This window comes from Carassius gibelio, chromosome B7, assembly GCF_023724105.1.
Source record: "Carassius gibelio isolate Cgi1373 ecotype wild population from Czech Republic chromosome B7, carGib1.2-hapl.c, whole genome shotgun sequence".
Taxonomy (NCBI): domain Eukaryota; kingdom Metazoa; phylum Chordata; class Actinopteri; order Cypriniformes; family Cyprinidae; genus Carassius; species Carassius gibelio.
This window is the reverse complement of record NC_068402.1, coordinates 14,388,774-14,413,322: the sequence shown is the minus strand read 5'-3', so window position 1 is coordinate 14,413,322 and position 24,549 is coordinate 14,388,774. Positions and strand designations below refer to the sequence as shown.

General features: G+C 37.1%; 1 protein-coding gene across 6 annotated transcripts in view; it reads right to left on the bottom strand.

The window, feature by feature from the left end:
• Positions 1–131: 131 nt before the first annotated feature.
• The window catches only part of apba2b (amyloid beta (A4) precursor protein-binding, family A, member 2b), a 79,258-nt gene continuing 54,840 nt past the window's right edge, over positions 132–24,549 (bottom strand). For 4 of the 6 annotated variants that reach the window (XM_052561522.1, XM_052561520.1, XM_052561525.1 and 1 more), the window contains 11 exons: positions 23,720–23,800; positions 21,502–21,541; positions 20,531–20,676; positions 12,632–12,667; positions 11,514–11,600; positions 8,290–8,475; positions 5,457–5,636; positions 3,978–4,190; positions 3,596–3,715; positions 3,378–3,518; positions 132–1,544 (listed from right to left, as the gene is read on the bottom strand). In XM_052561522.1, the coding sequence (XP_052417482.1) occupies positions 1,473–1,544; positions 3,378–3,518; positions 3,596–3,715; positions 3,978–4,190; positions 5,457–5,636; positions 8,290–8,475; positions 11,514–11,600; positions 12,632–12,667; positions 20,531–20,676; positions 21,502–21,541; positions 23,720–23,800 (1,302 nt within the window). In that variant the 3' untranslated portion in view covers positions 132–1,472. Of the gene's footprint in view, positions 1,545–3,377; positions 3,519–3,595; positions 3,716–3,977; positions 4,191–5,456; positions 5,637–8,289; positions 8,476–11,513; positions 11,604–12,631; positions 12,668–20,530; positions 20,677–21,501; positions 21,542–23,719; positions 23,801–24,549 lie in introns of all 6 variants that reach the window. The other 2 variants (XM_052561523.1, XM_052561524.1) reach the window with 2 other exon arrangements.

Sequence of the window (24,549 nt, the reverse complement as noted above, 5' to 3'; positions counted from 1 at the left end):
GAAGCTGGCCACTGTTAGAAGCAGTTGGCATAGATTTTGACTCAAGCTTCCAGGTTGTATGACCCACTCAGGCTTCATGCAATTCTTTAGTTCCCAGAATAAATCGCCAGGGAATCAAAGGTAAAACAATATGAAGGGCTTATATTACACTTTATTGTTATTTTGCCATAGTGTCATTTTAAGATGCATGCAGACAGGTATACATGTTCATGTATTATTGGCTGTTTCATGTCTCTTTTTTTTATTACAATTTTCAAAAGCTTTCTTACGCGGTGGTAAGGCTTTTGGTCACAGTGTCTTATTTTCCTAAGGCCAAAGCCTCACAAAGATACAATGGGAATGACAGTGATTCCTACATGGACACAGTACTAAACAAGGTAAACGTTTATGTACAGACATTCTAATACTGCTTAAGGAAGTGGACACACTATTAACAACACTATTACATTCACCACCGACTCAAATGAGTTGCAGCTGGGCATACACAAAAAAGCACACGTAAAAAATAAACTTTTGTGTTTGAAACAAATTTCATTTACAGCATGGCAAGAGAATGTTTTGATTATTACAGCATGGGAGAAGTCCAGAAATTGTTTACATATGGCATTTTACAAAAGATTCACTTGCTTGTATGTAAAAAAAAAAAGAAACTACTCTCAAAATTTGCTCAGTCTTTAATGCCCACTAGATGACATTTATCCATTAATGAAGGCTGGCGATGTGAAACGATTCTCCTTTGTTGATAAAGTCCCTGCTGATACTAGTCAGTCTTTCAAAGTACGATGAGTCTGGAGTATGTATTATGTATGTACTTATTGAGCATATTTATTTTTTAAAAGTGTCATGCCACATAATTATTTGCCACATTTACTGCAGTAAGTTCAGTTATTTATATGTAAGGGACGTGTACGGATTCGGTGTGCATTTGATTTGAAAAAATGTCAAATTCAATGACAACTGGATCAAGTATAATATCCAATATATTACATTTATAAAAAAAAGTAACAACCGAAACAAAAATTCTGGAATGGTCGCTTGATGTTTTGGGCTTCTCCTGTCTGGACTTCTCACTCTGGCTTTTCCATTCCTTTCTGATATTGATATAACGATTACATATTTACAAAACAAACTTGCATCTCTCCACCAAGTCCACATGTATGTAATTGTAAATAAATGTAAACAGAGTAGCATCCAAATCAAATGTACAAAGCCCCCCTTTCGTTACGCAGAAAGGACTTGAGATGCATCGACTCATTTTCATCTGACTATGCACACACCCAAGGGCAGACGTGGCAAATCAAAAAGAATCCACACTATGCAGTAATGACACACCATATCTCTTAAGTAACGTTAGCAGACAGCAAGAGTGATGGGAGTTATTTTTGGTGAAGATAAAAGGAGAAAGGTGACTGCTGCATTCAGACATTTCCCAGTGCCCAGAGTTGTGTATCTCAGCAGAAGTCCTTCTCAGATCATATATACATAGGAGTCTCCTGACCAGTCAAGAGTCTAAACATGGCAGCTGGCATAGTCTTCATGTGGATCTGTTCCAGAACAAAGAAAGATCTTTTTTTACTAAAAAGCATAAATAGCATTAATATACTACCGGTATGTATTATTCCACTAAACGTCTCGGTTACGTATGTAACCCTCGTTCCCTGAAGGAGGGAACGGAGACATCACCTCGATACCGGCGAATTGGGGGATCTCCAGTTCATCTAATGTTGAATTTTCTACTCCTCAAAGAATCCCAAATAATGGTTTCAACAAAAGTATTAAGTAGCACAACTGTTTTCAACATTGATAATAATAAGATATGCTTTATAAACACCAAATCAGCACATTAAAATGATTCCTGAAGGCTCATGTTATGCTCAAAACTGGAGTAATGGCTACTAAAAATTCAGCTTTGTTATATATATATATATATATATATATATATATATATTAGGGGTGTAACGATACGCGTATTCGTATTGAACCGTTCGGTACGACGCTTTCGGTTCGGTACGCGGTACGCATTATGTATACCGAACGGTTCGTTGGAGTAATTAATTATATTTGAAAAAAAAAATAAAAGAGAGAGAGAGAAATATAATGATATGCGTTCAACAAGGTAGCCCAATAACCCAAACAACGTAACAGGCAACGCCCCTGACACTCCCGAAGAAGAAAAAAACACCATCTTATATGTTTATGTTAGGCTACTCAGCAGGCGCTCGCTCACTCAGTACGCGCTGAAGGCTCGTTGCAAAATAGCCAATGCGTTTAACAGACTAGAAATGAGAAGATCCTCCAATAACCAACAGGTCTGGTGTTTGGGTGCACTTTGGATTCCCTTTAAGCTATAATGGTGATGGCAAGAGAGTGGTGGATAAAAAAACAACGGTATGTCGCATCTGCAACATGACAGGGTACACCAGCGGGAATAAAAAAAAAAAAAAAAAAAAAAACACCAGCGGGAATATCTGGGATATATGCGTCAGTACTATCTGGGAAAAGACGAAAAAAAGGAGAAACATGCACGCAGCAAACTATCCCTGCAGCATTTAGACACTATAGCTTACAGGGAATCCAACCCAAACACCAGACCTGTTGGTTATTTTAGGATCTTATATTTCTGGTCTGTTAAAGGCATTCGACATTTTGCAACGAGCCTTCAGCGCGTGCTGAGTGAGCGAGCGCCTTAGGGGCCGTTCACATATCGTGCCTAAAAACGCATGGAAAACGCTAAGCGCGTCTTTCTCCTCCTTTCCAAAGCGCTCGGGCAGAAGCGCTCATGAGGCGTCTGTCTTTGCTAAGCAACAATGACGTGCTCTCTCCATGAGACGCGGAAATTTCAGCGAAGGATAAATGGATTTGCAGCTCTAAAAATCGCTTGCAGTAGCTCTGCTACTAAATTTATTTCAAAATTGCAATCCATATACAACTATGATCAGCTGATCCTTCATCTTGGCTGAGCTCTCAACGTTGTTACGGGAAAGGATGAAGCTGATTGGTTAGTTCTTGTCACATGACCCGCGGTGCGCTTGCGGCATTCTGAAAAGTTGAGATGTTTTTACATTTTGCTGTATCTAAAACGTATCGAACCGAACCGAACCGAACCGAACCATCAGTGTATCGTATCGAACCGAACCGTGAATTTTGTGAACCGTTACACCCCTAATATATATATATATATGTAATTTTGTTTGTTTTTTTTGTTTTGCCACATTTACTGCATTATATTAAAATAGAAAACAGATATATCAATTATAATAATTTATAACATTACTATTTGTACTGTATTTTTTTTCAGATAATGCATCCTTGATGGAAACATAAAAAAAGCATCAGACTCTCAAATGGTAGAATATACTGTATTATATAGGGCTTACCTCGCCGACAGAATTGGAGAGAGCCTGGACGATTTTCTCATGCGCTGTGGCCACAACACTTTGGCCATTTATCTCAATAATACGATGACCGACCCGCACACCTCCTCTCTCTGCGATCCCTCCTCGCATAAGACTACAGATCTGAGGAGCACAAAAAAAAGTTAGTAACAATGAGATGTCAATACTTCATTTCAGACTTCCTGTTTCTCCATACTCACAATGCCATTCTGCACACTGAAACCCAGCTGGTATTTGAGGTCTGGTCTCTTAATGAGAACTGTGGTAACAGGAGGGCAGCTCACGATGTTTAGCTTCACCTGCACCTGATTCTTCAGACCCTGATGGAGATATACAAAACATACATGTGATTATATTACTCAGTGCGATCTCATCTGCACTGTATTATTACACTGGGATCATAACAATAGGAGATGAAGATTGCATTGCCTTTGTGACCAATTTATTGATTGCCCTGTGGTGGTTCAGCAGCCCTGAACCACAGACCCTTAATAACCAGCTACTCAGAATAACACAGATGGACTCATGGCTGAGCCAAGATTCGGCCCACTGCGCACTGTGACAGCCCAACCCTATGCACACCTTGATGATTCCCTGACAGGTGGCGAGAGGAAGCCCCACCAGGCTGGTGTTGTTGATTGACATGATCTGGTCACCGATGCTGAGCTTTCCAGAACGGGCGGCAGGGCCTCCATTCATCATGTTTGCCAGGATGACGGTGGGCAGAATGGAGCCCCAGCCAGACTCCACAATAACTATGCCCAGAATCTCCCCCTTCTGCTTCTCCAGTTGCAACTGATGGAGGAGAGAGTCAGACAGAGGTATAGGCAAGGGATTGGGGTTGATTGCCAATAAAAGGCCATAAAAGAACAAAGCAATCAAGGAAACAATTTGAAATGAGACTGACAGCATGGGGGCTCAAAATAGCACAATCTTCACCTTTATGTGTTATAGAGAGCAACCGTGGAAATAAAAAATTCAGTTATTTGGTGCACTGGTCCACCGATTAAAATATGGCAGTGACATTGATTATTGTTCAAATAACCTAGACACTTCCATGTAAAAGTTTTTTTAATATATATATATATATATATAAATTTTTAGTCACTTATGCTTACCACTCCATTTGTTGAATCAAAAATACAGCGAAAACAGAAATTTTGTAAAACTTATAACAGTTTTCTTTTTTTTTTTATATGCATTAAAAAATGTAATGTATTTCTGTGATGGCAAATTTTTCAGAAATCATTTTAATATGCTGATTTGGTGCTCAAGAAACATTTCTTCTTAATATGACAATTGGCTGAGCTCTTAAATGGGCGAGTCTTTGCAACAAACTCTCATTAACTGAAACTGTGATTTACGTGACTGACAGCATTTGAGCTCAGAGAGAGATTTGAAATCTTTTTTGGAGCATTTAATTGACTATTTTGCATACTGGAGCATTCTGTTCCATTTCAACATCACAGACAAGACACCTAAAATGATCTGAGTACACAATTTCTATCAAGTGACATCTGTGCTTTCGCACTTCTGAAAAGCACCAGCCACCACTGACTATAAACACAACACTATGTTAAAGGGTTAGTTCACCCAAAAATGAAAATTCTGTCATCATATACTCAACCCTCATGTTGTTCCAAACCTGTATGAGTTGCTTTCTTATGTTCTTATATTCTTATGTTCTTATGTAGTATTTTTTTTCCTATGATGGAACTCAGTGGCAACCACCAACTGATTACCAGCAATCTTCAAAATTCTTCTTTTGGGTTCACCATTTATACAGGTTTGGAAAGTGAAAAAATGGATACAATAAAAATGTTTGGGTACCTGAGATCAACGGATGCTTTAGAAACTAGCTCAAAAATTACCAGTGGTTTTTATGGTATGTGTGTGTTTTTTTTTTTTTCAACAAACGAAAGTACTGCTGTCCGTCATAACCGTCCCACTGGTTTCTAGTAATCCCCCTTGTATTGACCAGAAACACATCAGTGTGCTGGGTCAGCTGTGTTCTAACACAAAGACAACACTCAATAGATTCGAAAGAGTCTGGCTGCTGACCTCTTTGCAGTTGTCAGAGTTTGAGAAGTGGATGAGGTCATCATTGTACATCTCCTGTGTGTTGATGATGTCGCTGTACTCTTTCTGGCTCAGGTCCTCTGGGTTGATTCCATTGGCTCTGAGGAATTCCTGGTAGGCCACGCTGAATGCCTGACCAATGGACTGTGCTATGAGCTGGGCCTGCATATGTTGGAGAAGAAAACCAGGTGAAACAACCACAAAAATCATTTTTTTTGTATACATTTGCCATTAATTATAAATTGGTTACATGCTATAGATAATCAGAACTAAATCAGTACAGATATCTTTAATTATGAGCCTTTTAAAGACATAAGCAAGTCAAGTCACATTTATCTTTATGCAATATAGATTTTTTTAAAACAGCTTCAAAGTAATACAGAAAATAGCAGTGTCAATGCTGCAAAATTCATCAGTTACGAAACCAGTTCATTTTGATCCATAAGGCAGCTCTTAAGACAAAAGTGTCATTAGCTCAAGTCAGTTCAATGTTGATTAAGTTTATTAAAATAACAGTGTTAAGTTGCATCTGTTAATCTGAAACCAATTTGATAAAGCAGCTCTAAAGAATTCAAAATTGCGATTATTCAGCCCAGTTTAGTTCAGCACTGATGCTGAATTTCATTAACAGTGTCAATGGTGAAATTCAACAAACTCAATACAGCTATTAAAGCAACTTTAAAGAAGACAATAGTGTTATTATTCAGTTCAAGTCAGTTTTGATGTTGCAAAGTTAATCAGTTAAGAAACCAATCCAATGCTGCTATAAAGCAGCTCTAAAGAAGACAGCAGTGTTATTATCCAGCTCATATCGGTCTAAGTTTTATAGTGTCATTGTAGTCAAATCAATATTATTTTGAGCCCCAGCTGAGCAAGGCAACAATGACAAGGAACCAAAACTCCATCAGTTGAAAAAAACCTCAGGAGAAACCAGGCTCAATCAGAGAACCAGCTCTCATCTGGCCTAGAAGCACATTAGTTGTAAATAAAAGCTTATATGCTTTTGGCAATACCTGAAAAACATTTATATACCACAAATCAATGCAGCAGATGAACACTGTGTCATTTTTTCACTTCATTGATTTGATATTCTGTGAATCTTCTCACTCATAGTGTATTATTGTCCATTGATTTCTCACTCTAGAACAGATTTAGGTTTTGGAACGGTTTCCGTAACCGCCAGCTGTCCTCTTTGAAGACACTGTGAGACGCTGGTGCTACAGTATAGTGCTCACTGAGAAATGTGAATACACTGGCCTATTTCAAGCACTGCAACCTTATTCAAATCTTAGTGAATAATCTTCCATGGAAGCAGAAAAGTTGCTGGATTAAGGTTATTATACCAGTCTGTCTGCACTAGAATGCTAAAGAGGCGCAGTAGAAAAAAGGTTCACTCCCTTTGCTAATGACTGTGGCTGTTTTCGGATTTGACAGTACCCCACAGGCGACGTGCGCACAGGTAGGGGTCATGCCATTAATAATGAAACATCCCAACATGTGTGCTGGCTTTGATTTTCACAGGAAACATGGCTGCTTCAGAGTTGAGCATCTATATCAGTCACAAAGAAAAATCAGACTGGCAGTGATCAGACTGCCAGAGAACTGACTGATTTATATGGGCCCCAAAGGAGGAACAAAGCAAAGTTATCAAAATTTAGGATGCTAACATCTTATATGACATGATAAATTGTGTGACACTGCTAAGTAGATAACTGAGATGTGATATGAAAAACAGATAATAAAGGCTATATAAATGACTCATTTGTGGGCGCGCACACACATACATGCACACACACTCATTGACTAAAACATCAAAGAGTGTAATTAGACAGCATGAGTGAGGAACAACTGCAATGCAGAGGAGAGTGTTGTAGAGGAGAGAAAAGTAGGTCCATTAGAACAGAATTATGTAAAGCTGAAGCCAGGGTTACTTTTGAGGTTATTCTTTGAACCTCAGGTGAATCTGAACCTGAGCTTCAGCTGAATAATAGCTCACATGCTATGTATACACTACTGTTCAGAAGTTTGAGGTCAGCCATTTTTAAAGAAATTAATACTTTAATTCAGCAAGAATGCAGCAAATTAATCAGGACAGCAGAGACATTTGTAATATTACAAATGATTTATATTTCAATAAATGCTGTTCAAGTAAACTTTCTATTCATCACAGAATCCTGAAGGAAATGTATTTTAGTATTCACAAAAATATTAAGCAGCATGACTGTTTTCAACATTAATTATAAGAAATGTTAGCCTGCTTGAGCACCAAATTTGCATGTTAGAATAATTTCTGAAGGATCATGTGACACTGTAAGTAATGTCTGCTGAGAATTCAGCTTTACCATCATATGAATAAATGACATAATTAAATTACAAAACAGTTATTATAAATTGTAATAATATTTCACAATAGTACTGTTTTTGCTGTATTTTGATCAAATGAATGCAGCCTTGGTGAGCATAAAAGATATCTTTAAAAATATATATTGTACTGAAAGCAAACTTTTAAGCAGTAGTGTATATATATATATACAAAACAATTTTTGGGACAGTTTTACATATTAGATTAACACTCAAGTTATTAAAATTGTTCCCATGTATGCTGATCACATGTACTCTGTTTTTCCTTCAACATATTTTCCAATTTATATATGAAAAACAAATAAATAATTGATCAAATAAATAAAAACTAAAAAAAGTTTCAATTTAGTTCTATAAAAGAAAGTCATATTTTCTGCACAATTTATTTTTGGTCCAAACTTTGGACTGGTGTGCATATAGATAAGAAAAAGGAAACAAAACGATTCAAACTTACATCCTCGGACTCAAATACGTGGCATATCATTTTGTACTGTTTCTTGGCCTCGGGGGCTCCAGGGGTCGTCTCAATGCAGTCCTGTGAGGCGGTGCGTGGCATGCGCCGTCTTGCCATCAGAACCACAATGTTCCCGATGTCGGCGATGTATGAGATGGTACGCAAAGCATTATCCATCATGGTCTCCTATAAAACAAACGAGAGTCACCACAATTATTTCTTAGCCTTCTGTGGCAACACCTCCCAGCACTTTACACCAGACTAGAGTTAAGGCTGTGTTTTAATCCCACTGAGCAACTTAGTTATCATTTCACCGATTTTCTTCCAAATGGGCTTACATTTTATTTTCTTGGGGACAGCCTCCAGATGCAACCTAGGGTTTAGAATACACAGTGGGTTTCTTATTCATGAATCTCCTTCAGGAAGATCTGTTTCAAGCTACAAATTTAAAGGCTTGGGTTAACCCAGATCTTTAAACAGTAAAGTTACAGCCATCCTTGCTTAGTAAAGGGAAGATGACCTTAAAATTGCACTCGCTAAAATAACTAAGATGCTATTCTGATTGTACTACATTCGATATTCCATGGGTCTGAATGAGCAGCACAAGAAATGACATGCACTCTATTTCATATACAAACAAAAAGGTAATAAATCATCAGAGAGCTGGAAGAATTCATGATCCAGGGCACAGGAAATTCATGCAGCATCTCGATTCAATGCACACAAAGGTCATGTGTGGGAATTTCATTTTGCTTCTTTAATCTATAGGAGCATAATATGTGACATGTTTACTTCAAAGACCTATGGAGCTCAATCTATCAATTCTAGGAACTTAATGCATATATTTTATATGCGGTTTGCAGATACACAGTGCTGAAAAAGCTTCCTTTTCTATTCGATAATAACACACAGGTTACATTATGAAAATACCAGTGAAAAGAACAGTGTTTGAGGTTAAGGTTATGTTTTCGGCTTTTACTTTGTGTCACTGAAATGCTGCATCTGAGATGCTTTGTCATCATGTTTCGTTTTCAGTTGACTGTGCACTAGAATCCACACAGTCATTAGCTATATTTACATGCAGCCAAGTAGTCCCTTACCAGCCTGCTAGTCAATGTAAAGGTAATATGGTTTAACAGAAGCATGAAAGAAAAGATTATTTATAATATCATATGCAATAAAAAAACGATTGCAATTTATATGCAAATCTTACAATGATGGCATCACTGTCAGTTATATTTTGAATGCTGAATATTCTATCATTGTAAGTTATTATGAAAAATTTAACAGTACATTTTAATAAGTAAAGTTTGAATGGATTCTGTGTGCCAAGCAGATTGGGCTGAATTCAGTCTAAAAGTTTCAGTCTTGCAGGGTACTTTGAATGTCTGAGGAATATCAATACAAGCTTGAAGGCACTGTAATGAATCTGTAACAGCCAATACAGACTCACGGTGAGATGTGACAGGCAGGGCAAGGACTGACACTGCATTGCAGCATATAACGAAATGTCCGTGCCAGCCTGCCCACTCACTGCTGTTCACTCAGCAACACTCACACAGCGATGTTACTCCGTACCAGGATACTAAATGTACCATTAAAACAGCATGTAGCTCTTCCTATCTTATGCTTACAGTAACACTAGTGTGGAAAAGGGGGAGCTGTTGACTATACAGCATGTGTAAAATGTGCAGCTGGAGATTAAGCACAAAGCCTATAACCATCATTAAGCTCTCCATCACTAACAACTGTCTACAAGCCTGATCATATGCACATCTCTTCTCTCTACACACACACATTACGTGTTTTGTCAGTTATGTAAAAAAAGGTTATGTAATATATAACATCTGAGCATTCTCTTTGCATAAATATTTCACCAAACCAAATATGAATTATCTCCTTTCCTCCAAGGAAGATTTATAATTCATAATGTATACCCAATTCTCTATGAGAATTCAGATTTTGGGCATTCTGCCTCAATACCAATGACAGTATATTTTTACTTTTAGTCATTTAGCATACGCTTTACAAATAAGAGCAACCGAAGCAATCCAAACCAACAAAAGAGCAATAATATGTAAGTGCTATGACAAGTCTCAGCCTCACGCAGTACACACAGCAAGGATAAATAAATAAAAAGAAAACAAGTAGGTAGAATAGAAAAAGAATAGAGAACGCTAGTGTTAGGTCTTTTTATTTTAAATAAGAAGAAAATATGAAGTTAGAATAAAAATGGAATAGAGAGCGCAAGTGTAAGAGGGTCAAGTTTGTTAGTGTTTTATATATATATATATATATATATATATATATATATATATATATATATATATATATATATAAAGAAAGGTAGATATAATAGAAATATAATGCTATAGTTGAAAATAATGCACTCAACTCATGGTTCGATTCGATTCACAATAAAAATATATAAATATATATAAATTAAGTGTGTCCTTTTATCTTTGCTTGGACAAAATGCTGCACGTTTCTTTTTGAAATTTAAATATAACACTATCATAATATACTATTATAGCACTTTTATATATTAATATATACTATTTATATATAGCATATTATTGCTCTTTTGTTGGTTTTGATTGCTTTCTATTGTACTCATTTGTAAGTTGCTTTGGATAAAAGCATCTGCTAAAAAAAATAATTAAATATAGTGTATTTACCAATCCCTAACTGAATCACAATTTGTTTAGCATCTCAACCGATTTGAATCGTCACATATTTTAATCGATTTTCAACTGTCTCACAGTTAATCGTTACATCCCCAAATGCTAGTGTTAGAGAGTCAAGTGTAGATGGAAAATATGTGTTTTTAGCCGTTTCTTGAAGATGGCTTTCTGCTTGGATTGAGTTTGGCAGTTCTGTGAAAGTGATATTGTGTCCCTTTGGGATGGCACTATAATGCGTTTTTCACTTAAATATATATAAAAGAACAGTAGAGAGCATGCATAGTATAACAGAACATATTAACAATATTTTTATTGACTTTACATATAAATGAAGAAAATAAGCAGCAGGCATATTAAACCACTTTGGGCCTTATTTGTTAGCTTATTTGGGGCTTATTTGTTCATATCTGCTTATGCTTAACCATTAGTTCAGCTGTCAGTTAATGGCTTAATGTGTTTTTATTTATTCTTACCTTTTTTTTTTTTTTTTTTTTTTTTTTTTTTTGAAATCCGCATCACTAGGCAGCTGCATGAACTCACCTGGGTGTCTGCATTGAGCACTTTGATCCTTTGAGTTGAGATGAAAAGATCCACCTCTGTCAAAGTCTGAACGTCTCCCTCTGGACTCTGCTGACAACAAAGTCAAAAACAAGAACAAAAATATGAAAAACTACCCCCGACCTCCAAGAGGTCACCATGCCATAACTTACAATGGCTCATGAGAAGACCTGAAGAAAAGTCACAACCTCTCAAAACCCTTAATGAAAGATTTTTAAATGTGAATTCATAAATCATGCGCTAGCATAAGCTTGTACACATGGGAGGGCTATGCTTAACCTTTGTAAATTGCATCATTAATAGCCCAAATGGGAAACAATATGGTATGCTCAGAACATATGGATTGGAAATGTGAAACTGCATTGTTTGTCAATAGCCTGTCTAATTAATAATTGATTAATGCTGGGCAACGTTGACTAAGTGAGTCGCACAATCAAAACATAAAAAAAAAAAAACTTCAAAGCCTATAACCGAGAAACACAGTGAGTTAATCAGGCCAAGAGACAAATAATCACTGGGTTTACAGCCCCCTGTGATAAGTAGAAGCCATGCAGAGGTTTGAAGTAATGAGATGATTGACACTAGAGAGTGAGTGAAAGATAAAAAAGAGCGAGACCCATTCGGTGCAGTGAGTGCAGGGTGATGCAAAGACAGACGGGTAAGTAAAAAGACACAATGGCAACACTTAACCAGCTGTCAGGCTGTCTCAGAGTGCCAATCATTTACCTGTCAGTGCACGTCTGCTCAGATTCTTGCTTTTGTTTTGTGTTACAGCAATAAGAAATGGCAGGACACACGGATGACTATAGCTGTGTTTTATAGAAGGTTAAAAGTGCAGTCTGTGCAAAAAATTTTTTGACTCCATATCTTTAAGGTTTATTTAACTCAGTTGCAGCCCAGAAGTGGCTGGTTTGCCAATAGGTAGTTAGAATTGAAGAGGTCCTCACAGATCCAAGACAGCCGGATCTAAAGCTTCATTTCACATGGTATCACCAGAACGAATGAAAGCGACACAGATGATGAACACAGACATGGAGTAGATGGTTAAAAAAAGGCATGTTCTTCTTCTCTCTCTCTCGCTCTTTATTTTTTTTACACACCGCCTTTTTCTTGATTTTGGCTGCCTTCTGTACCCTCTGGAAGACGTTCAGGACAGTACAGGGGTCGTCACACACGGGAGCAGCAAAAAGGCATGAAGGTAAAAAAAAAAAAATTTAAATCCATTAAAACAGGCAAAAACATATAAACAACCAAACACAAGGTCTGCATGCCATGTATGGCATGTGTGCTCTTTGTACACAAACACAAACAAACCCGGAATGCAGCAACATCTCCCCCTGCACACATACATACAAATAGCAAATCATAGGACATGCAAATATGGGTTAAATAACTATTACTGTACACTGAATGCCATAAAAAGAAAATTACTTATTTTATGCATTGACATTTCTCAACAGGATAAGAAAAATGCCTATTTGTATCCAATAAGATATGTTAGTCGTTGTTCAACATAAGCAGTCATTACTTTTAATAAATGTCATATTGTTATAGTTGTGTGATTCATCACTGACACTAGATTCATTGTCAGAATCTCACAACAAATGCAGCCTAAGACCTCAGTTTATCAACCTGCCATATTATGACAGCAGGGAGAACAGCAGCTGGCAAAGTGGACTGACCGGATAGCATACAATGTGTTTTTATTGTACAACATTGATAAACTCATACAGGAAAATGTTAATGATAAAAGGGTATTTTGATTTCCTCAACAACAACACATCATGAAAATGGCAAGATATTGACAGTGCACTAACAATGTTTTTTGAAGAAGGAAAATATATAAAGAATATGATTGTTCTAAATAATATTATATAATTTTGCAGTAAACTTATATTTTCGTAGACTGGAACTAAATGGCACCATTTTAGTGTTATTTATATACAATTTATAAATATTTAGAATTATCTTGATCTTTTATTATTTTGATTTTAGTTTAGTGTTATTGGCTATATACTTTTATCATTTTCATAAGTGTGTTTTCTTTTCAAATAGTCTATTTAGGTTTAATCAATTGTACTGTATAACGAACATGCAGTATAAACAGAGATAAATAAAAGAGAGAAGGTTAGGAAGAGGAAAAATATCTCCATCTATAGACACTCATTATGATTCTGATAGTGTGTGAGTATTCTGATCCCATTCAGCTTTTTCTGTCTCTCCCTCTCTGTCTACCTTCTTTCACCTGACTGGGGTTATGATCCTTTGAACTGCTCTCATCTCTTTCTGGCTGAGCATCATGAGCACAACTACTCCTTTACTGTCATTTCTGCTGCCAACATGCCTCATCCTCCACTGGCAGATGAGAGAGAGAAAAGAGGAGATAAATCAACAGCACAAGAGAGAAAGAGCTTGAAAGTCAAGGGGAAATGAGACAGTGAACGTGTGGGCGATGAATGTTGCATAAATATTGCATCAATCTGGAGGCTACGGGGATACACTTCAATAAAACATTAGGCTTTTTTCCTGTTCCTTGCCTAAAACAAAATAAATGGCTACATCTGGTTTTCTTGGCCAGCATGCAAAAGAATGTGCTGCTATTTTCTTGGCTTGGGTACTGCTCTTATTATTCAGAGGAGGAGTGAGATGCTGGTGCCAGACTGAGGTATGGTCAGTGTTTCTCAACCCTTTTGTTTTATGTACCTCCCTCAGTATGGATCAAGTACCCTTTCATTGACACAAAAATCTGAAATGCGTTCCTTTTAACTCATGCAAACAAACATGAAATATCACATAAGTGAAAGCAAATGTTAGTGAAAACTTCCATCTTGGCAGAACACTGGGTTTTTAAGAACAGCATTGTATTCAGTGTTTGCATATCCTGCGTGTTATGATCTTGATTCAAAAGCATATTTTGGAAACCAGTGGTATAATTGTGTTTCTTTGGCTCAAATCATGCAAACAACAACAGTAACTGTTAATATTAGGCTGGTCCACTTAAAGAAATAGTTTATCCCAAAACTGAAAATGTGCTGAAAATTACTACCCTCAGGCCATCCAAAATGTAGATGAATGAGGTTTTTTTTCTTCTGAACAGATTTGGAGAAATTTAGCATTGCATCACTTGCTCACCAATGGATCTTATGCAGTGAATGGGTGACATCAGAATTAAAGTCCAAACAGCTGAAATCCACAATCCACACGATTCCAATTCATAAAATAATGTCTTGTGAAGTGAAAAACTATTTGTTCTAAGCAAATCCATAACAACATTTTTAATTCCAAACCATTGCTTCCAGCTAAAATATGAGTCCTCTATACATAATATTCCTTCTTCCAGTTAAAAATATGCCTCATCTGAATCAGGAAAAATATATGCACTGGTCAAGCACCATTGCTTGCGAGCAAAAACAAACCAAAACAGTCCTAAATAAATATGTCTGTGGATTTTGATGTGAGAAGAATATTTGGGATGAACTCGTACTGTATGCAGAAATTACAGCAAAAAGTTCAAATGTTGTGTTGCTTTTATCAGCTGTTTGGACTCTCATTCACTGCAGATGATCATTTGGTGAGAAAGTGATGTAATGCTACATTTCTCCAAATCCATTCTGATGAAAAAGACAAATTCATCTGCATCTTGGACAGAATGAGGGTAAGTATATTTTCAGGAAATTATCATTATTGGATGAGCTATCCCTTAAATGGTTGCACATTCAAAAGTAAACTAAAAAAGAAAAAAAATCTAAAAATCAATAGGCTATTTTAACTGTAGGTAGAACCTAAAGCTACCATACTGAGCATCACGATTTCTTCCATTCAATCTTATATGAGTGAACCGTCTCTCCCCTCTGGTTTTGCGTACACCTGGGTGGAAATCACTGCTTTAGAAGTACAGCGAGAAAAACCCAGTCCTCAGGCTCTGTGCTGACATACTGCTCACTCATCTGTGGGCAGACACATTATCATCTGCAGAGTGGAAGAGCAGATGTGTGGGTGCATGAATGTCAGAGTTGTGTGTAAGTGTGATACGGAAAGGAAGGAGGAGAAAGAGAGGAAAAGAGAGAAAGGAGGGAGAATTGTGCAACTCATGTCATCTTTTAAAAATCTAGACACATAATAATAGTAGGGATGGAGAGGATAAGGAAAGAGTGCGTTGCCATGGTTTCATTTTGAATGGCTTTTAAAGGTGGCAGGCAAGAGAAATGACCGGATTGGCCCTCGGCAAAGGGAACAGAAGGTGGTCGAGAACACTAGAAGCAGGGGTGGGAGCTGAAGCTGCGTTCTAATTCAGAAGGTCTCTAAAGTGTTCACTCCGCAGGGAATATCTGTTGAAGTTTAGTTCACCAAACAAAATTTTGTTCATGTGGAATGCTCTGTAGGGCCTAGGAACCCAGAAATCATCTGAAACTTGCAAATTATTACATTAATAGCTATAAATATTACATTTATTTTATATATTTGGCTTTTAAAGAGGTCATAATATGTGATTTACATTTTTCCTTTCTCATTGGAGTGTTACAAGCTCTTGGTGCATGAAGAAGTTGCAAAAACTAAAGTCTCAAATACAAAGAGATATTCTTTATCAAAGTTAAGACTCTGCCACGCCCCCACATAGACAGAGAGAGAGACAGGTTCACACAGTGGAGTCAGCGGTCTGTGGCTTGTGTACTGCAAACACATAAGAGCTTCATCACTGTGTCTGTCACGTGACTCTGTTCCTGTTTTGAGCATGAACTGATGGTAAAACTAAGGACATTATTAACTTTCTTTACATACTGTCTTTACATTTATAAGATGAAGTTTGCGACTATGGAAAGGGGCGTTACATTTCCGTCGAGTGCTTGCGGTGTTCGGCCAATCGCAATGCACTGGTTCAGTTGGCCAACCAGAGCAGACTCCGCTTGTCGGAAAGAGGGACTTTGTAGAAAATGACGCGTTTGAGAGAGGTGCAGCATAGAGGACCTTGTAAGTCATCTTACATTTCACACAGTTGACTTTTGATAAATATGATAAGAGGGCAATAACTCATAAATGCAGTTATGTCCTAAAATTCTAAATATTGGTGCAAAAAATGCTCCTGTATGTGTTTTTGTCTCATATTTATATCATACAATATCACACGAGTGCTGATTTTGTCCTGAATATCACAAGTGATTTTGTTCAGTAAATTAGAAGTTGGTATTGTGTTATATTTTAAACACAATATTATGTGCTTCTGCAGAGAACATATTACCTTTAAAGCCATGGCAGAATTGTTGTGCATCTCCGAGCAACACAGCGATGTTTATTTTCTGGATGAATCGACTTTTTGAATGAATCGTGTGAACCAATGATTCAAAGCCCCATTCATTAAGAGAGCTGGGTACTGAATTCCTTAATGAATCAGCCGGTTAAACAAATCTAATGAAAGACTTTTACCACCACCTGTTGGCAGATTTAGTTTCTTATTTAGAGTTGATTTCCTAAAAAAAAAATAATAATAATAAAAATACATCAAAGGGATAGTTCAACCAAAAGAATTACAATTCTGTCATTATTTAATCACCCTCATGTCATTTCAAACCTTTCTTTTGTGTAAAATAAAAGGTCTTCTGAAGACTTGGTAACAAAGCTGTTTTATTTACCAATGATTTTCATTGTATGAACAAATAATACTGAGATGTTTCTCAAATGATCTTATTTTATGTTCCAAAGTTTACGTTGGACCATTGTAGTCTAAATGTTTATATGTAATTAATTTTATGTTGAATCAAATAAAATAATAATCAGTACATCATAGGGATGCGCCGGTACTAGTATCGTTACCGAACGGTACCCGGGCAAATTCAATTTGGAAGTGATCATCCTTATCCCCTTGAAGTGGGGACTTTGGATTGAGTAGGGCATGTGTGTGCCATTAAGTAGTCATTAGGAATGCACTTTACAAAAGGAGCAATATAATTTCCTCATTATCTTCAGCTGGGATGTTCCCGTGACAGCAGATTCACTGATGGACATCGACATACAAACAATATACAGTACATTTAATGTTTTAAAAAGTTTTATATATACTAGTTTTTATATTTTATATTATATAGCATATTTTAAAAAACTTATTAAAATATAAAATGTATGTTTATTTGCAACAGTTATGCTAACAAAAATAAAAAACAAAAAAACATCTATAACAGTAAAACAGCACATCTGATGACAGACACATGCTGCGCTGTCACAGGAACATGCCAGCTGAAGATAATGAGGAAATGATGTCGCTCCTTTATTTTCATTAAGTAGTCGGGCATTCCTAACGACTACTTAATGGCAACACATGCCCTATTCACTCCAAAGTCCCCACTCCAGGGGATAGGGATGATCACTTCCATTTGGAATTTGCCCAGGAACCGTTCGGTACCGATACTAGTACCGGCACACTCCTAGTACATCATTTAATTAATAAGATAAAAAATACCTGACAGCCATAGTTTTAACATAAACTTGTGCATATTTGATAATTTAAGTGCAATAAGACATGAAAGAGAACTTAGTTTAGTAGTCACATGCCATGTGACAGCTGCTTTCTGTGCACATGCTTTGGATGTTTGCGCTCAGAAAACTGTTTATCAGAAGTTTGAACTGATATGGCTTTCTGATATGGCATGATTACAGCGTGATAGACAAAATAACCAAAACCAGACAGATGTTTTTGGAAGAGATCAGGGGTATAAGCGACAAAGGCACAGCCCTAATCTGGAAAAGGGGGTGGGGGAACAGCAGCTCATTTGCATTTAAGGAGACATGCATGAAAACAACGTGTGTTTCTGCTCCGTTTACAAACTACATTTGTAAACTACATTTTGTAAAAAGATGCATAATAGGTCCCCTATAAGATCGCCCGATACCTTGTAAAGTCCACTCAACAGAACTCTACTGACCAATCTACTGACCAATTGGAACATACCCTAAATAATTAGCTTTTAAAATCTGAGAGAGACGGGTGTGTACAGTATGTAGCTGTGTGAAAGTGAATGACAGGAGTGATCCTGCTGACCTGAGGCACATTCCCAATTCCTTCAATCCCACCATCGGTTTAAGTGCACCCAGTTGACAAAATGTGTGCATTTGTGTCTGTAGGTATGTGTGCTTGTCCTTGCCACAGGTATGTGTTTCTAAATGTGGAGCAGCTTTGTGGGCCACTGTGGAGCATCTCATGTAAAATTAACTGCTAGCTGTTGACCAGGAGGACTGCAGTGAAGCATCACTGCAGTTACAACAACTGCTTTTTCTTAAAATAACTTACAATACAAGTGGGACCAATGTAAACTATTATTAAAAGACATCTCCGTTGTAAGGATAAGGATTGCATTACCTTATTTAAAAGCATTTAAAATTTCTCTCATCTTTCTGTAAACATTTGATGCCTAAACACACCATTTTTTGGACATGTGCATGGCAAAACAATGGTTTATATTGTACCATGGAACATGAATATTCTAATCATTCACCATCTGATACCATCAAAGTATCCACAGGACCAGACAATAGTAAGTATAAACTTCACAGATGCTCCTGTCAAGAATAAACAATCTTACTTAGCCAAAAGTTGCATATTTGTGATGCATTCAAATTTTACAGCACTACAGCATGTTTTCATTTCTTATATTCAGACGCACTACTCTGGAACTGCTTCTGTCCTGAAAAAACTAAATTGAAGTATATCAAGCATGAGTGGAGCCAGGCAGTCGGAAACTGATTGAGGCACATCGTGCACAGCATATTTAAGTTAGGACAGCAGCTTCTCACATGGCCTGTGTGGATTCCCATTGCTGAGTGCAGAAAGGCATAAAACATCTAATACAAGACTGACAACTCATCCATTACATCCTGCCCCAATGGAGTGCAAACTATACCCAATAATTATAGGAAAAGTTAACCCAAAATGAACATTTTGTCATAATTTACTCACCCTCGTGTCATTCCAAACTTCTTGGTTGAACATAAGAAAAATATATTTTGAAGAATGCTAGTGATCAAAGAGTTGATGGTCCCTATTGACTTAGTTTTTCTTTCCCTACTATAGAAGTCAATGGGGACCATCAACTGTTTGGTTCTTCAAAATATCTTCAAAATATCCTCAAAATATCCCCTAACATATATATAAGGGGATATTTTGAGGATATATATATATATATATATATATATATATATATATATATATATATATATATATATATATTTATTTATTTATTTATTTATTTATTTAAACATAAGAAAGAAACACAGATTTTGAACGAGATGAGGGTGAGTAAACAATGGCACAATTGTAATCTTTGGGTGAGCTATTCCTTTAGCAGTACAATGAATAGATATGAGTAGCCCATAGATTCATCCTGGCAACATGAATCATCTTCTGCTATATAAAAAAGACAAACAACAACAAAAAAAAAAAACACCCAATTTAGAGTAACTGCTAATTTGGGGTGTGTGATTTTGAAAACTATGTCTCAAACTTTTTTGTGATTTTGTTGATAACAATAATTAGACAATTCATTTTGCTGTGCATGTTTTTGTGGTGGTTCCTTGACTAGTTTATGCCTGTTGTGGACTCCTGATGCTTTTAATATTTTTATATGTGCCATTTTTATCTCCAATCCTTACATTTAACTAATGAATTAAATTAGAATAAGACACTATAGGGCTGTTAGCATTCACAGACTATTTAAGGCAGCTCAGACCACCACATGCTCTTAAAACATAATAAATTCACATGAATTTTCCATGTAAGATGGCAACAGGAGGTCTTTCTGCGTTAACCAATTGGGGGGAAGAGGGATTACACTTCTACACCAAGGATAATAATCCTATAACTACTGATTAGTCAACAAGTCCCGGGGTGTAAACAAACAAATCTCATCTCATCTAATTTTTCACAGAGAAATCTGCATTCGCTTCGTCTAAACATCTCGCTTGAGAACCACACCAAAATAAAATGGAAAAACAGAGGTTCTCGGGTTCTGTACCTTGACCCGGCTCACTGCCTCCTGGGCTTGCATCATCCTGATGTTTTTGGATGGATTTCTCTCCGACAGAAGCTGAGTGGAGCCCAGGTAGTTGGCGGCAAAGATAATCCCATCAATGAGATCCTCAGGCTCACAGGGACCCGGCACTGTTAAAGGGGAAGCGTTGAGAATTTATTATTGAAGCTATTTGTTGTGTTGCCACCTCCTCTGTAGACCACCTAACATTTACTGATAAGGTTTATGAGTGTGAGCTTATCAGGGAGAAAAGTTGCATGCAGATGTTGTGTGTATAAGACTGTGTGTGAATATGTGTTCTCAATTCCATCCTACTGTGAGGCCTGATAAAACCGCTGAAAAGACACTGAAAAGCGGGAACGAAGGTGGCCACATGAGGAAAAGCAGGGTGTTCTGGGAGTATCATGCTTGTGTGATATGGAAATGTGCACGTTATGACACCCACCAAGGGACACATTATTCTGCCATCATTCAGGCACAAGGTTTAAATGTGACAGAACTATATCCTTTTAATAGAAAGCAGAATTTGTTCCCAAAAGCAAGGCATGACAGCAGCAATACATTCTCAGGCTGCCGTAAACCAAAGATAAGTTTGTGGTCAATCGATTGTCCTGCATTTCCATAAGTCTCATTCGCTTCCTGCTACAGTTTGTGAGCATTTCTCTAGCTGAGCATCCACTAATGTGCCTTTATATTAGCAAACATGACTCCTCTAATTACTGTCTCACCACTGCAACCCATTAAAACAGCTTACAAATTCTGCTCGCATTTCAGCATGTAAATCCACTGAGACATAATGCTTTCTTCTGCGCGGCTCTCTAATCTCCTCACTCTGAGTTGGTTTGGCGAATTTGATTTGTTTTTGACTTGATTTAATTGGAATAGAATAAAACTTTTGGGGGCAGATTATCAAATGCAGAAAAAAAAAAAAAAAAAGATAGGAGATGCTCGCTTACCATCCACAAAGCTGGGAAATGAGGCCGTCTTCTTTGTCGGCTGAGAAACAGAGAAACATTGTTTGATGAATTGTATGAAAGAAGATGAGTTATGCTCACCTCATGCAGTATGCTTATAAAGTATTTACCTTTTACAAACTAAAAAGAAAAAAAAAACTTTAGGTTAACTTCATTAATGTCACATAAGGGGAAGTTGTGGCCTAATGGTTAGAGAGTCGGACTCCCAATTGAAAGGTTGTGAGTTCGAGTCCCGGGCCGGCAGGAATTGTAGGTGGGGGGAGTGCATGTACAGTTCTCTCTACACCTTCAATACCATGACTTAGGTACCCTTAAGCAAGGCATCGAACCCCCAACTGCTCCCTGGGCGCCACAGCATAAATGGCTGCCCACTGCTCTGAGTGTGTGTTCACAGTGTGTGTGTGTGTGTGTGTGTGTGTGTGTGTGTGTGTGTGTGTGTTCACTTCGGATGGGTTAAATGCAGAGCACAAATTCTGAGTATGGGTCACCATACTTGGGTGAATGTTACGTCATAATTCATAAAGCCATAATAAAATACAAAAAATATAAACAACATACAAATATACATTTATTATATGTATAATTAAACAACTGAATTCTTTTATAAGTGAGTTATTGAATCATTCCCTCAAACTATTTGTTCTAAACCACTGACTTGAAATAAACAGTTGAATCTGTAGCATAATGTACAAAATAGTAAGTAAGTGCAGTATGCTATTCCAAATTCAGGAACTGTGTTTATGAGTGAGTCACTGAATCAGTCCCTCAAACGGTTTGTTAAAAACACACCAGTATTGTTCAAGAACAATTTTCCACATGGCTTTGTTTCCCCATATTTTAGCAAGCTGAGCCAAAACAGACAAAGTGTCCATTTATATTTTGTATAATATGTATAGTTTGCTGAATATTAACTTCCTGTTTACAGTTTATCATACTTTTGGTCTAAATATTAGTTGGCTTAGCACTAGGACATATTTGGATCATGATCGTATGATAATGCTTAATTCTAAAACCATAACTTTAATATTAAAATGCTATCACAAAAACATTGCCAAACAGATTGAGAATAGTGAATAGCACTGGAAATGTAATTGTAAAACACCTGTGCTTTTCTTTCTTTTTTTAATCTAACAAAATAAATAACCTAACACTCAAATGAAAACCATCCAGGTGACTCTGGATGTGGCTCATTGTATCAGAATACAAAATCCTGTCAGTCATTCTGAAGTGGCACTTTGCAGGAGCTGTAGGACATCGACACAGCGTCAGACGAAGTAATAACCATCATTTTACAACATAGCCATCCAAATGGAGGTTATGCTTCGAGAGGCCTTCATTAAATGCAATCTAAGGACTCAAAAGCTCCCTCAGCCAAGGTAATTAAATGTGTTCAGTGAAAGTAAGGCAAGACTGAATACTGCTTTGCATGACATACAGCAAGGGATGTGTACAAACAGAATTCCTCTGGGTGAATACTTTGTGGGTTATTACCATCATGTTTTGACTTACTGTGTGAGTGTTACCTACAGTAAGTTGCAGAATTACATATTCATGAGAAAATAAACAAGAAAAAAAAAATTAACAATTATGTTGATACTCTTGACCCTAATTCGTAAATTTTCATGTCTCACTACCTCCTACAGTACATGTGAAACATTCATAAGGCAACTTTTATACAAAAAATAAAATAATATAAAATAAAATTCCAAAAGCTTGTGTTGAGGATGATCTAAAAATGACCTTGGAAGAATGCTAGGTAGTGCTATAAAACATGTTTTGAACACCTATTTGGCGATTTTGAGTAACCGCCCAGATGAGGTCTCATATTTTATGGCTTTCACAGTCATGGTGCGAAGCTCTTATGTAGGTTACATTCATGCATAAAGAATGTGCAGAGAAGCAGTAGAACAGGCAGCTCAAGGCCGAACTCCCTTCTGTCTATGTAAATACAGGAGAGCCAGGGCAGAAAAGGGCAAAGCCAATTATTTTACTATATCAACACATGGGGGAGGATGGTGGCAAGCTAGATTTGCTGAGAAAAACAATAATAAATTGCCTAAGAAATCCAGAGAAATGTGGCATAAATAAGACGACAGGCTAACACTAACTAGAGTAGCTCTGATGGAAACGTGCCCTGATTATGCGGGGTGCATACTGTCAGGTATTGATTGACTAATATGTTGTATGATTATAGGCTCACCTCAGGGACATTGTTGTTCTCCAGTGGTCCATTGAGATCAGACCGCTGCTGCCTCCTTGGCTGTTCTGCACTATTAGACACCTAGAAAGAATTTAAATTGGGAGAAATGAGTGACAAATGAGTGGAGAGTGAGATCTGACATGTACAGCGGACTAAAAAAAAAAAGACAGAGATGATGGGTTGCAGGCCGCTTTATGAACAGCATTAACAATTTGATGCGTGTCAGAATCAAAATGCCAATGGGAATATTTTATGCAGCATAACGAAAAGTTTTCAAACACAGTGTACTGAGAAATGAACAGATGTTGTCTTTAACTGGAAATGCACAGTGCTAAAAAAGACACTTTTACTCTTTGTCTATCTGCAGGGGAGTTAAAGTCTCAAATGAGCACTCTGTCTACTGCGCATAAGAACATTTTTACTTGATGAAATTCATTTGTTGCCTGACAGGATAAAATGCAATCTCCTCATTGCCCAAAGGCAATAAAGAAGCAGGAGGGTAATAGAACTTCACAAGACATTCACTGGACCACTGAGGCAATCAGACTAAATCTCACCCCTTCACCTAATTCCCCCTTGGAAAAAATTAATTTCGTATTCTGTTTTGAAAATGCAAAGTAAGGTATTTCGAAGGAAATATCCAAGAAACCCAAATTTTTCAAACTCAGTTAAAAAGTCAGCACCTCCTCTTAATTTTCAGCAAACAAGTCTATTGGCATAATGCATGGCTATCAGTGTGTTTGTCTGTATTGCCTGCTTAGTTACATTAGGCAGAGGTTTCTAGAAATTAGCCGTTTTCATTTTTGGGCTGTTCAAGCCAAAAATAAATA